The following is a 15,039-nucleotide window of genomic DNA, read 5'->3' as shown; positions in this document are numbered from 1 at the left end:
TGTGAGGTACTCTCAGTGTTGCTGCGTGTGGCCCACAGCCTAGTCCTGCGTCGCAGCTGTCACCCGAGCCATCTTCAACTTCATCTGGAGGTCCAAGATGGATCATGTCCGAAGGAATGCCAAATCTCTGGATTAGGGAGGGAGAAGCATACCCAATGCTGCCTTTATCCTGATGTCCACCTTTATGTGCGGCTGCATCAAGCTGCGTGTGGACCCCGGTACTCAAAAACCAAGTGTCACTACGTACTGAGGCTCTATCTGCCCCGGTGTTGTGAAGGATGGGGCCAAGTAATTGGACCGTGCCGCATCACCTCAACCCCATGGAAACATATGTCAAGGAAAACACCTTTGTCCACAAGGCGATCAAGCAGTGGGCTGGAGGTAATGTCCTCACAGCCCTTAGGGAAAAGGAGATTTTGGATCCTGTCAGATGTTTCCCTGAGCAGACTGTCAGAGTCACCTGGCACAACGCCTCATCACTGGGTTGCCCCCGGAGTTGGCATGGTGGTGCCACAAGCAGTTGCCACCTGGTTCTGTTTAACTACAGATTTTTGGCAGAGTTGGAACCCCTATTGTGATGGTTTAAGCAGAAACATCGGGCGCGATTCTCCGCACCCGCGGAAAATCGTAAAACCGTCGTAAAAATCGGGACCGTTTTACGACGGTCGCGAAGGCTTCATTTCCCGACGGATTCACTTCCGGGAAATGGGCTAGTAGCGCGGCCGCGTCAATTACGTGCGTGATGACGACGGAACGCGGCGACGACACGATCACGCCCACATGACGCCGCCCGACGCCGTAAAAAGGCGCGGGCGACCACAGAATCTGTCGGGCAGGATGTTGGAGCCGAGGAGAGCTGCTCCTCGCTTTGTTGATGCGGACGTCGAGGCGCTGCTCGATGCCGTGGAGCAGAGGAGGGGCATCATCCGCCCGCGGAGAGGGCATCGCCAACCTGCCAGCGCGGTACGCCAGACCTGGCGTGACGTGGCTGCTGCCGTCAGTGCCGTGGGGCAGACCCCTCGCTCAGCTGAGCAATGTAGGAAGAAGCTACACGACCTCACCAGGTCTGCCAGGGTAAGTGCCATGAGGGTGCCCCCTAGTCACAACCATCCCTCCCCCTTAACTTAAGCACCCCCTGGACCTTGTTGGGGGGTCTGCCACCCGCGATATCGCGCTATGCGAGGTTGGCGGAACTGCAGCAAGTGAGACAACCCTCCCTGACAAACACTCACCCCTCCCCCATCCTCTGTCCCTTCACACACCCTGCCCACTGGGACACCTCCCCCATCCTCTGTCCCTTCACACACCCTGCCCACTGGGACACCTCCCCCATCCTCTGTCCCTTCACACACCCTGCCCACTGGGACACCTCCCCCATCCTCTGTCCCTTCACACACCCTGCCCACTGGGACACCTCCCCCATCCTCTGTCCCTTCACACACCCTGCCCACTGGACCGTCCAGCGGCCTGCCGAGCAAATCTAAATAACCCGTCTCATTCTCTTCCCTAGAACGTGATGCCGAACGACCAGGGCCGTCTGCCTCCAGACGGAGACAGGAATCTGCCGCCACCTCACCCGGGGCCTCACAACAGAGGGTGCCCGATCAGCGGGCAGCCCCATCCGCCCCAACCCAATCTGCGGACCAGGACGCACAGAGGGTTCGAAGTCCACAACCACCAGAAATGGCCAGGGACAACCCTCCTGACGCTGAGCAGCCCCACACCCTGGAGGAGGCCCTAAACATTGAGAGCATCGGGCTTGCAGCACTGCTTTCTCCCACCACATCCATCATCCCAGAGACACACACCCCGGCGGGCCTATTTAGTGATGAGTCTCCTGGGGCACAGTCTGGTTGGCACATCACAGCTGAGCAGGTACAGCAGGTGGAGGTCGGAGCAACAGAGGGCCCGGACTCGCGGAGAACAGACCAGGCCCAGGATGCAGCTGGCTCCCAGACGTTTTCTGAGTTCCTGGAGTTTATCAACCCACCCGCACAGCCGATGCCTCAAGAAACCCAGGGAAACAATGACGGGATGAGGGCTGCCTTCCTGGCTCTGCAGACGCTGTTAGAGGAGTCGAACCGCGTCCAAGAGCAGGGAGTGGTGCCGCTCATGGCAGAGACCCAGTCCGACACCGCACGGGTGGCATCCGCGGTGGAGGCAATGGGTCAGGTTATGCAAGACGTTGGGGTTAATGTGCACGCGTCATCCTCGGCCCTGGACAGGGTTGCCCTCTCACAGGCAGCAATGTGCCAGAGCCAAAACGACATTGCCGGCGCCCTGCGGGCCATGGCACAGTCCCAGCAGTCGATAGCACAGTCGCAGCAGTCGGTCGCGGAGACCATCAACCGCCTGACACATGTGCTGGATGGCGTCGTGCACACACAGGTTGAGGTTGCACAGTCCCTGGCGGGAATGTCTAACTCCCTGGACTCCGTGTCTGCAAACCTTCGGATCCTCGTGGATACCGTTGCAGGCCTCCAGGACTGGCAGCGCCAGGTGTCGGTGGTGCGACGGGGCACCTCCTCGTTCGCACCTCTGTCCCAAAGTGAGGCCCGGGGGCCACCGGGCTCCCCGAGGGAGGAGGAGGTTTCGGGGTCCGTCCCATTAAGGCCATCACGGGACGTCCCAGAATTCTCGGCCTCCCCCCGTCCCATCCTTGGTGCATCGGGAGGGCAGCAGGCAGAGCAGGGTGGCACAATGTCACCCGAGACGCCCGCAGAGCAGCCTGGCCCATCAAGGCCGGGTCGCCCCAGGAAACGCTTAGCCAAGGAGAAACGAGTCGAGGGGGGCGATTCGCAGCAATCCTCCTCCACTCCTGCTGTATCATCTGGGGAGTCACGTAGACGTAGTGGTAGGGCCCGTAAGGCAACTAAGATAGACACTGAGTAAGTTGGCACGGGTGAAGGGCACAGTTTAGTGGTAGGGGCTAGGGCACCTGTAAATAATTGTTAACATTAAACGCACTGTTCCACCTTACTTGTAATACCGTGTGATTGTTCCACAGCCACAGGAATCGTGATGGTGACCGAGTGTCGCTGGGGGTGACGGGTGTGCAGTCCCTGCCCCTACCCCCTCCCACAGCTAGCCCACGCGGGCACGTGATGGAGTGTCAGTGACAAACTCAGCGGCCACCAAGGTGGATGGTTCAGCTATTGCCATGGGTCAGACTCTCTCTAACGATTCTGAGCTCACAGCTCTTCGCAGAGCTGGCTGTCATCGTTCCACATGGCACTGATCACACCCGCTGACACAGCCATCAATGTTGTGCCATACCGTCTGGACCCAGTGATAAGCGTGATGTCGAAGTGAAGCAGTGTACACTGAGAGGGGGGGGGGGGGGGAGGGTTGTGGTGGTGGCAGTTGTGTGGTGACCCTCTGCATGACTAGTGATGCAGGTGGTGGTTTGGTGTTCATCGGGGACGTAACATGCGATGCGTGAACCGTGCTGCCACCAGGGCGTCGCGTGCCCGCCGTCCTTGCCGGGTCCGTCGTGCCGCCTCCTGGACATCACCAGCACCTGGGTCGTGTCTGCGTTCTGCGCCCGCCACTCCGCCAGCCTCCTCCTCCTCCTCCTCCTCCCTCGCCTCCTCCTCCTCCTCCTCCTCCTCCTCCTCCTCCTCCTCCTCCTCCTCTGTGCTGGCACCACTGCCACTAGCTTCTCCCTCCGCCTCCTGCAGCAGGTCATCTCCCCTCTGCATCGCGATGTTGTGCAGCGCACAGCAGGCCACTACAATGCGAGCGACCTTGTCGGGCTGGTACTGCAGGGCCCCTCCGGAGCGGTCCAGGCACCTGAATCTCATCTTCAGGAGGCCAAGGCAGCGCTCCACCACACCCCTGGTTGCTGCATGGGCCTCGTTGTATCGTGTTTCCGCATTGGTCTGAGGCCTCCGTATAGGCGTCATCAGCCAAGACCTCAGCGGATAACCCCTGTCGCCTAGCAACCAGCCCCTCAGCCGGGGGGGGGACGTCCCTCAAACATCGCAGGGATGAACGACTGCGGCAGTATGTAGGAGTCATGCACACTCCCTGGGAACCTTGCACAGACGTTCATGATCCTCATGTGGGGGTCGCATACCACCTGGACATTAATGGAGTATGTCCCCCTCCTGTTTGTGAACACGTCCCTGTCCACAGCAGGCGGGCGCATGGGGACGTGAACACAGTCGATTGACCCCTGAACCCTCGGTATCCCGGCCACACTGGCAAATCCACGAGCTCGTGAGTCTTGACTTGCTTGGTCCTCGGGAAAGGTGATGTAGCGATCGGCGATGGCATAGAGGGCGTCGGTCACATCCCGGATGCACCTGTGCGCCGATGACTGGGAGATCCCAGAGACGTCCCCGCTCGGAGACTGGAAGGAGCCGGTAGCATAGAAGTTCAGAGCGACCATCACCTTGATGGCAACCGGGATCGCGTGTCCTCCCCCCGTTCCACGTGGGGCGAGGTGCGACAGGAGTTCGCAGATATGTATCACCGTCTGCCTACTCAGCCGGAGTCTCCTCCTGCAGGTGATGTCCGTCATTGTTAGGAAAGAGACCCGGACACGGTACACCCTCGGCCTTGGTCGTCGCCTCTGGCGCCGTGGCTGCACCCTCACTCTCTCCTCTTCCTCTTCCTCCTCCTCCTCCTCACCATGCTGCTCGACGACTGGCAACTCCTCGGCCCTTCCCTCTGCTGCTGCAGCTGGCCCTGCATCCACTGCGGGTTGTGGCTGTGGATGCTGCTGCATCTCCAAATGCAGTGCAGTGGCCCCAACCACTGCGCAGAACATAGCCGTTCTGTTCGCAGACATTGTGCTAACGTACAGAAGGGTGGTGGGGGCAGAGAAACGGAACATGTTAGACGGAGGTTAGTCGACAACTCGGCAGCCGCCAGCCACGGGGTACCTGTGTGTCCCGGTGGTCTGGTCGCGCTGCTGACACGCGGGCAGCCTAACCCCTGGTCACTTTCTGCATCCAACGGCCAGTAAACTATGGCCTCCTCACGGGTGCGTCAGTGGCCTGTGTCCGGAAGCCACAGGGGAACCAACGGCCGTGTCCTCGTGACCGGCACACCATGGCATGGTGGCAGACACTTTGTAACGGGGTTGGACGGCTCACTCTCTACCTAACCCCCCCCCTCCGTCGCCCCCCACTGCCTCCCCCCACTGCCTCCCCCGTCTCCCCCACTGCCCCCTCCGTCTCCCCCACTGCCTCCCTCGTCGCCCCCGACTGCCTCCCCCGTCTCCCCCACTGCCCCCTCCGTCTCCCCCACTGCCTCCCCCGTCTCCCCCACTGCCTCCCCGTCGCCCCCGACTGCCTCCCCCGTCTCCCCCACTGCCTCCCCGTCGCCCCCCACTGCCTCCCCGTCGCCCCCCACTGCCTCCCCGTCGCCCCCGACTGCCTCCCCCGTCTCCCCCACTGCCTCCCCGTCGCCCCCCACTGCCTCCCCCGTCTCCCCCACTGCCTCCCCCGTCGCCCCCCACTGCCTCCCCCGTCTCCCCCACTGCCTCCCCCGTCGCCCCCACTGCCTCCCCCGTCGCCCCCACTGCCCCCTCCGTCTGCCCCCCACTGCCCCCTCCGTCTCCCCACTGCCTCCCCCGTCGCTCCCACTGCCTCCCCCGTCGCCCCCACTGCCCCCTCTGTCTCCCCCACTGCCTCCCCCGTCGCCCCCCACTGCCTCCCCCGTCTCCCCCACTGCCCCCTCCGTCTCCCCCACTGCCTCCCCCGTCGCCCCCGACTGCCTCCCCCGTCTCCCCCACTGCCTCCCCGTCGCCCCCCACTGCCTCCCCCGTCGCCCCCCACTGCCTCCCCCGTCTCCCCCACTGCCCCCTCCGTCTCCCCCACTGCCTCCCCTGTCGCCCCCCACTGCCTCCCCCGTCACCCCCCCACTGCCTCCCCCGTTGCCCCCGACTGCCTCCCCCGTCTCCCCCACTGCCTCCCCGTCGCCCCCACTGCCTCCCCCGTCTCCCCCACTGCCTCCCCCGTCTCCCCCACTGCCCCCTCCGTCTCCCCCACTGCCTCCCCTGTCACCCCCCCACTGCCTCCCCCGTCACCCCCCCACTGCCTCCCCCGTCGCCCCCACTGCCTCCCCCGTCGCCCCCATTCCCCCCGCTCTGGACCCCCTCCAGTTCTCAGGGATGCCTTCCCCGTTGTGGCCAGACTCGAGCGGTGCGCTGAGCGGTGCGCTGAGCGGTGCGCAGAGTGGTGCCCTGACCTCCTCCAAGCTGTCGTCAGCCAGGCCGACTGGTTGACGAATTTAAAAAGCAGGTGTGTTTCACGACGTGCAAACAGGGCGCCATGACATCGGGACTTCGGCCCATACGGGCCGGTGAATAGCGGGGGGGGGCTATCAGTGGCGATTCTGGTCGTGTTAGGGGCGGGAAGGAGGCGTTTGTCGGGAATGGCGACTCCGACATTTTGCGGGGTTCGGAGAATAGCGGGAGGGCGTCGGAACAGCGTCGCCGTAAAAATTTCCGACGCCCGCTATTCTCCGAACCGTCGTGAGTCCGGAGAATCGCGCCCATCCCCTTTGGGTTCTGTGGTAGAACCGGTGATGATGATTTGATAGACTTGGCAAGTAGTCAATCGGAAATGTACAATTTCCCATTGGGGCCTGTGATTGGTGGGGCCAGGCAGAAAGTTCTAGAGAGAAGGCGGATCTTGTGAAGAGTTGCAGGCACGAAGCAGTTTCGAATCTCTCTCTCTCTCTCTGCCTTCTGATTTAGGGAGCTTTCTACAACCTGCAGTTTCAGATTGGATACATGATTAGGAAATCGCTGGCTACAAAGAGCTATGTTGGCAGCATAGAAGAATCCCATAACTATTAAACTGTTTTTGCAGTTTAAACTCTTCCCCTCTGGTCTCGCCGTGTGTGCGTCTGCCTTGTGTGGGTCTGGGTGGAGGGTGGGGTTTGGCATTAGGTAGATTGGCAGATCATAGAACATAGAACACTACAGCGCAGTACGGGCCCTTCGGCCCTCGATATTGCGCCGACCTGTGAAACCATCTGAAGCCTATCTGACCTACACTATTCCATTTTCATCCATATGTCTATCCAGTGACCACTTAAATGCCCTTAAAGTTGGCGAGTCTACTACTGTTGCAGGCAGGGCGTTCCACACCCCTACTACTCTCTGAGTAAAGAAACTGCCTCTGACATCTGTCCTATATCTCTCACCCCTCAATTTAAAGCTATGTCCCCTCGTGTTGGTCATCACCATCCGAGGAAAAAGACTCTCACTGTCCACCCTATCTAACCCTCTGACTATCTTATATGTCTCTATTAAGTCACCTCTCAGCCTTCTCCTCTCTAACGAAAACAACCTCAATTCCCTGAGCCTTTCCTCGTAAGACCTTCCCTCCATACCAGGCAACATCCTAGTAAATCTCCTCTGAACCCTTTCCAAAGCTTCCACATCCTTCCTATAATGTGGTGACCAGAACTGCACGCAGTACTCCAGGTGTGGCCGCACCAGAGTTATGTACAGCTGCAGCATGACCCTGTGGTTCCGAAACTCAATCCCCCTGCTTATAAAGGCTAGCACACCATATGCCTTCTTAACAGCCCTATTAACCTGGGTGGCAACTTTCAAGGATTTATGTACCTGGATGCCGAGATCTCTCTGTTCATCTACACTACCAAGAATCTTGCCATTAGCCCAGTACTCTGCATTCCTGTTACTCCTTCCAAAGTGAACCACCTCACACTTTTCCGCATTAAACTCCATCTGCCACCTCTCAGCCCAGCTCTGCAGCTTATCTATGTCCCTCTGTATCCTATAACATCCTTCAGCACTATCCACAACTCCACCGACCTTCGTGTCATCTGCAAATTTACTAACCCATCCTTCTACACCCTCTTCCAGGTCATTTATAAAAATGACAAACAGCAGTGGCCCCAAAACAGATCCTTGCGGTACACCACTAGTAACTGAACTCCAGGATGAACATTTGCCATCAACCACCACCCTCTGTCTTCTTTCAGCTAGCCAATTACTGATCCAAACCGCTAAATCACCTTCAATTCCATACTTCCTTATTTTCTGCAATAGCCTACCGTGGGGAACCTTATCAAACGCCTTACTGAATGTTCTGTTATTCATTCATATATTCATCTTTTCCTCTTGTTATTAATAAACAGTTTGTTAACGTTTTTACTGATAAATCTGTTGCTTGCATCTCATTGCAACGGTCAGGGACAAAATCTCGATAAATTAATAAGAATTATTGTTAATTCACTTATATTGCGAGCCCAGGTTGAGGGGGGCTGGAATTGCCAATGCGCTCACCCAGGGTGTTGTGACAAAAGGCCCTGGTTGCTAGGTAACTATGACTGGTTTATTTATCCTTCATGTCATAGCACGTTCTAAGCACACTAGAAAAACAGTTGGAACTTAATCAACCCTCGCACATATAAACCTTAATCCAGCATTAATCCAACAGTTTTACCCTTCTACGCACAGAAGCATTAAATTAAATCCACTGAAAATTATTTCTAATTTTTACCAACACAAATATAAATCAATTAAAATAACCAGTGACTTCCTAACAGTGCTTCTTGCTCATACATATGTAATGAGTTTAGCACTATGAGATTGCAAAGGGCCAGTCATTTCACTCCCCCACATTGCCCCCCGCCCCACTCTGAGCCACCACCTCCATCCAATGAAATTTGCTCCACCATCCAATCCCGCTGCTGAACTTGAATTCCAGACCATACCCCACCCCCAGGTATCATTGAGAGAATCGGTGTGTATCGTTTATATGGGTGGAGAAATGAAATGTTGCTGTTGTAGTCTCCAACCTTATTCACTGCTATACTGACGCTTGTGGTTTCTGTCATTTTTCTGATCAGAAATAAGAATCTGAAAACGCTTTTGGGATACATCGGTTTAGCTTATGGGAACGGAAGGTAAAATTAATAATTTCTCAAATTGTTTAAGTCTCCAAGTTCAGTGGGTCGCAAGTTTGTAAATATCAATGTCAGCATTTCTGCGATTATTTTGGTAAAATTAAATAGGTCATTTTCAATAATGCAAAAGAACGATGGCAGCAGATACTGAGTTTATACAGTCCCAGGTTTCTTGTTAGATTACCCATGAAATGCTCAGGTTATCCTGTCGGACAGAGAATCCAAAAATAAGGCGACTTTGGTGGAATTTCAGTTGGTGGCTCCCCATCTGCTGAACGGGGAAGCCTGTGTGCCCCAAAGGGGAATTAGCAAAGATTATACATTTTTTTTTATCATGGAAGATCTGTCTGCACGTTCTGTCAGTGACCATGTGGAGGGGACAGGGAGAATCACCTGTCCTGACTGATATTCCCAGTTAGTTAATGGAGAATTTCCCCCAACTCCTTCTTTGCAATTCACAACAACACAAGATCATTCAACAGGAAGAAGGACATTCTTCATATATTCGCAAGAAAGTTTCCCACAATGGGCAGGACGCAGTCTCGCACGGCTAAGTGAATTTAGGAACCCACTTAGTCGTACCGACGCCGGATCAATCGGCCTTGCCGAGGAGACCCCAGCCGGGCTCCTGGTCTCCACAACAGGAACCGGGCGGAACAGTACCTGGAGGGGTCCCTCAGGGGAATGGAGGCCCCCAGGTGGTCGGCCTCCAGACAGGGTGGCACCCAGGTACTGCTAGAGCCACCCAGGTACCTTGCCCCTGACAGCCTGGCACTGCCATATGGACATATATTCTGGTCCTGCCTGAAGTTGGAAAATTTTGGTGGTTCATTTTTCGGCACCATGTCGGCGATCCCGCTCTTGGATTTAGAGCTAAGCCCATGGGGGCCATATTTGGGGTGTTGGACTAACCGGACACGCAGACGGAAGCGGGGGAAAATTTTTTAGCCTTTGCCTCACTAGCAGGTCCTGTTGGGGCGGAGGTCATCCTCTCCACCCAGTACCTGAGGTCATCCTCTCCACCCAGTACCTGACTATGGCTGGGCATATTCCTGTACTTGGAGAAGGCTAAGTTTACCTTGAGGGGATGATTGAGGGGTTCCACAAGAGCTGGGGTCTGTATATTCTTTACTTTAAAGAGTTGGTTACAGTCAGCTGCTGGGGGAGGAGGAAGGGTTTGGAGGGGACGGTAGGGATTGGTGGGGGGTTGCTATTTTTTCAGTTATTGGGGTGTTGGTTGATACAGTGCGGGAAGGTCTCTGTTGTTCTTGTTCTTTTGCATTGTTCTCTTTTATGTATAAAACGTTAAAATGTTAAAAACCAATTTAAAATATTTTCAAATGACCTGTTTGTGAGAAGGAAATTTACAGATTTAATGCTTTCTCTACTCCAACTTTCCCATGGTTACATCACCCAGCATTGCAATTACAAAGGAAAGCCGGGAAAAGTTCAGCAATTCTGTCGTGACTTTTCTGCGGAAGCACAAATTTGATGGTTTGGACCTGGACTGGAGGTTTCCTGATTACGGATGCAAATCACCGGAAGATAAACAACGTTTCACCCTCTTGGTCAAGGTGACAGGTCTCAGACTATCGTCTTTAATGTGACATCTTGTAAAGGTATTTGGAGATGATCTAAAGGCAATAATGTCGGCTCAATGCCAGTGAGGGCCGTACCTTCATGAAAACAGCTGCTGGAGGAGCAGAGAAAATGACTCGGGTATATTTAGTTTAAACAGGATCTCAGAGACGTGCACACAGTATCAGATATAATAAATTTGATGCATATCCATAGAAACACAGAAAATAGGAGCAGGAGGAGGCCATTCAGCCCTTCAAGCCTGCTCCGCCGCCATTCATTATGATCGTGGCTGACCATCCAATTCAGTACCTGTTCCCGATTTCTTCCCAAATCCCTTGAATCCTTTGGCCCCAGGTGCGACATCTAATTCCTTCTTGAAATCATACAATGTTTTGGCCTCAATTACTTTCTGAGGTGGCGAATTCCACAGACTCAACACTCTCTGTGTGAAGGAATTTCTCCTCATCTCTGCTCGAAATGGACACCCCGTTTCCTCGGGTTGTGACCCCTGGTTCTGGACACACCCACCATTGGGAACATCCTTCCTGCATCTTCCCTGTCTGGTCCTGTTAGAATTTTACATGTTTCCATGAGTTCGCCCCCCTCCAATGACAGTTCCAGAAGAATGGCCACTAATGTAGACTTTTCAAGTGGAGCTGTGATGACAGGATATGTTCTGAAGGATGTTCATCATCATTAAGATTTGCTCTTCCTTTGTAGGAAATGATGGAGGCCTTTAAAGCAGAGGCACTGAAAACTAAGAAGGCCAGACTCCTGTTGACAGCTCCAGTCACTGCTGATAAAAGGGCCGTTGAGGCCAAGTATGAGATAGCTGAGATTTCACAGTAAGCACAAGAAGATTGAAGCTTATGACCTTCGGAAAAAAAATTGGGCGTTGGATTCTCCGTCGCCCGACGCCATAATCGTGATCAGCGATAGGGCAAAGAATGGATTCCGATGACAGAATCGGGGCCGGCACCCGGTTTGATGCCGGTCCGTCATGGTCCGCCACCTCCAAACCAGTGTTATCATGACGCTCGCCGTTTCAACGCTGTTGGCGCATCATCAGCCAGTCTACCCGCGATGCTCTGCCCTGATGGACTGAGTTCCTGACGGCGCGGGCCACGTGTTGTTCTATCGGTCGGGAACCCAGCGTGCCGGCTGCGGAAAGTATACAGCCCCACCACACTTGTCTGGGATCCCGGGGGGGGGGGGGGGGGGGCTTCTGCTCAAGTTGGAGGGAGTGGTGGGGGGGTGGCCAGGGGGTGGGTTGGGGTCGCGGTTGATGGGTTAGGGTTCATGCATGGCCGGCACCATGTTTCATGGTGCGACCGGTGCAGTATATTCTATGTCTATAAAAAATGACTTTCCTCTTGGTTGGAGGGTGTTGGGTTTGAGAGGTGCACAATGCATATCACTTCCACACTGAGGGAGTGCTGTAATGCCAGGGCTCCATCCCTTAGATAAACTGAAATCAAAGCCCTGTCTGATCATAGAATCATATAATTTACTGTGCAGGAGGACATTCGGCCCATCGAGTCTGCACCAGCCCTTGGAAAGAGCACCCTACCCAAGTCCACACCTCCACACTATCCCAGTAACCCCATCTAACCTCTTTGGACTCTAAGGGCAATTTAGCATGGCCAATCCACCTAACCTGCACACCTTTGGACTGTGGGAGGAAACCGGAGCACCCGGAGGAAACCCACGCAGACACGGGGAGAACGTGCAGACCCCACACAGACAGTGGCCCAAGGCTGGAATTGAACCTGGGACCCTGGAGCTGTGAGGCAGCAGTGCTAACCACTGTGCCACCGTGCTGTCCCACAGGTGGATGCAAAACATCCAGAGAAGTAAGGAGACTCCTGTCGTCAAAACTGGCCTCAACTCCAACAGCCAATGATGGGAAGCAAACCTGGAATCTTGCTTGGTAATCAGTGTTTGGCAATACGACCCACTGACCCAGTAAAACCTATGATTAGATATAATTAACTATCTAAAACATTTGGGATTGTATTGCTACATTTGGTACTTTCTTAAACAGGAATCTAGACTTTATCGCTGTGATGACATTTAACTTTAACGCGGGGAACATTGTCACTGGACACCACAGCCCCCTGTATCATCGCTCCTTCGACGTCAAAAAAGAACACAATATTGTAAGTATGTCCGCTTAGAAATAGACGCCCATGTTTTATTATTTATTATTATTGAATATTTTAACAATATAATATAGGAAATGGTTTTTAGCTATGTAAAACCTCAATAAAGATACCAAGCTATGTTATTTTGCAGAATTACATTTTGAAATACTGGAGGGACCAAGGTGCAGCACCAAAAAAACTACTTGTTGGATTCCCAACGTTTGGAGTCACCTTCACCCTCAAAACGTACAACACAGCGATTGGTGCTCCCGTTTCTAAAAGTGGGAAAGCTGGTTCATTCAGTGACACAAGCGGAATCTTGGCTTATCACGAGGTAATTATGCTGAAAATGTTACTTGGCTTTCACATGATAAAGTTTCTCAAATTGATTTCACGTGGAAAGTGATCAGGACGAAATTGTTTCACGACATTGTGGTGGAATTTCCTTGCTGGTTGTGTTAAAATTAGAATTACGCTTTGTTTCTGCAAAAACATGTGTATATACGGATATATATTTATACACATATCTAGAATCAGATTGAAATAGGGAAAGGAACAGGCCAGTGGCGTGACTGTAACGTTCCTGGAAACTCTGTAAGGTTTTGGTTCTCCAGAAACAAATCAGTGAAATTATTATTTTTGGTCGTTGACAGCTTCATCCCTGGGTCAGAGAAGAACTCTGCAGTATCATAGAATATACAGTGGAGGGAGGCTGTTCGGTCCATCGAGTCTCTACTGTGGTGGTCGTAGATTGACTAGATACAATACAACTGAGCAAACACTAGAGGGAGCATGGGAGAGCTATAAATACACCGGGACAGGAAGTGAGGACACACTTCACGGAAGGCAGAACTCGTAGCAGGACACAGACACACAAGCAGGTAGCATTTGAGGTAGCCATATGTTAAGCTCTGAAGAGAGAACGAATTCACAATAAAGCATCTTCTCCGCATTTGAGACTACGAGCTTTATTAAGACACGAGGAACAACACATGGTACCAGCAGTGGCTTCAGACGCTTACTACAGGACAACTCAGCTGCAGACACAGAAAGAACAAAATGGCATGGAAATCTCCTACTGGACATTCGACTTGGGAAGACATCGCTGATGGGAGGATGTGCCTTGGATACCCACTTCAGCTGGACACGACTGGAAATGTAAGAAGTGTCTGGAAAATATTTAAACAATGGTTCGATTTAGGTATCATAGCTAATGATGCAGCAGCAGCCTCAGACGAAATTAAAATAGCAATGCTCATCAAAGGACATGAAGCTAGGAAAGTTTATAATGGATTTAAATACTCAAAAGGTGAAGACAGAAACAGCTTACAAACAATACTAAACAAATTTGAAGAGTACTGTAAGGAATTTGAACAGCACTGTATGCTCAGAGGCCAAACTGCACAGAGACTGAGTGATGCAAAACTTAAAAAATCAGGAAAAGAACAAGAAATCGCGAGTGAAAAGTACAGATCAAAAAGAAGAAATAACATGAATTTTTCACAAAGCCAAAACGCTGAAATCCAGTCCAGATCGAAAAGAAAAGGTAACTTACAACTTTCAGAAAGAAAAAACGCTGAAATCCGCGATAAAATGGCGTCCGACCACATTTTGCAGTCTTGGGCACACAAAGAACTACAAATTGCGTCTGCGCATGCGCCGGAACCTGAAGCCGCGCATGCGCAGTTCCAACCATCCGTTCATCGTTCTGCGCATGCGCCCGCCGCGCATGCGCAGTGTAAAAAGGTTAGTGGTGCATGCGCACTCTCAAAAAGTTTTGGTCGCGGATTGTTATACGCATGCGCAAGTCGCGCATGCGCAATGGACACAAAACCGCACAGTGAAGGAAGGCCGATTTGCGCATGCCCAATTCATTCCTACGCGTGACGTCATGACGTCTGAGCATCCCGACCACGCCTACTTAAAAGGGAAATGCCCGAAAATTGAAAACAAGATACTTAAAGTGGTAAAAACCAATTTTTCTTGCCTCAGAACACAGAAAAACGCCTGAACTTAAACCAGCAGTTGAAAATAACTCGCACAACACCCTGGAAAAAGCAGTCTGCACCACCCAAAGTGAAGAAAAAGAATTCCGAAACAACAAAAGATGATTTGTTTTTCGAAGATTACTACTCAGACATGGCTGAGTTAGTCGGATATGCTAATCACAGCATCAGCGACACGGTCGCAAAGTTCAACACGAATCAACTCGTGGTAGAAGAATCCAACCAAGATGATTTGGTTTTCAAAGAATACTACTCAGACATGTCTGAGTTATTCGGATATGCTGATCACAGCATCAGCGACACGGTCGTAAAGCTCAACACGAATCTACTCGTGGTAGATGAATCCAACACCATGATGCCATGGCAGCTCGTCAATACATTGGATGACAGCAATACCCATGACGAAGACGACG

General features: G+C 53.1%; 1 protein-coding gene across 1 annotated transcript in view; it reads left to right on the top strand.

Moving 5' to 3' along the window:
• The window catches only part of LOC119978216 (chitinase-3-like protein 2), a 70,957-nt gene that overhangs the window by 13,520 nt on the left and 42,398 nt on the right, over window positions 1-15,039 (top strand). Inside the window, exons 5-9 of the mRNA XM_038819663.1 lie at window positions 8,839-8,895; window positions 10,313-10,469; window positions 11,197-11,321; window positions 12,521-12,635; window positions 12,772-12,954. Of these exons, the coding sequence (XP_038675591.1) occupies window positions 8,839-8,895; window positions 10,313-10,469; window positions 11,197-11,321; window positions 12,521-12,635; window positions 12,772-12,954 (637 nt within the window). The remainder of the gene's footprint in view (window positions 1-8,838; window positions 8,896-10,312; window positions 10,470-11,196; window positions 11,322-12,520; window positions 12,636-12,771; window positions 12,955-15,039) is intronic.

Source organism: Scyliorhinus canicula, chromosome 15 (assembly GCF_902713615.1).
Source record: "Scyliorhinus canicula chromosome 15, sScyCan1.1, whole genome shotgun sequence".
In the NCBI taxonomy this organism is placed as follows: Eukaryota; Metazoa; Chordata; class Chondrichthyes; order Carcharhiniformes; family Scyliorhinidae; genus Scyliorhinus; species Scyliorhinus canicula.
The sequence above is the reverse complement of the archived record's forward strand: the minus strand, read 5'-3'. Positions and strand labels throughout refer to the sequence as shown.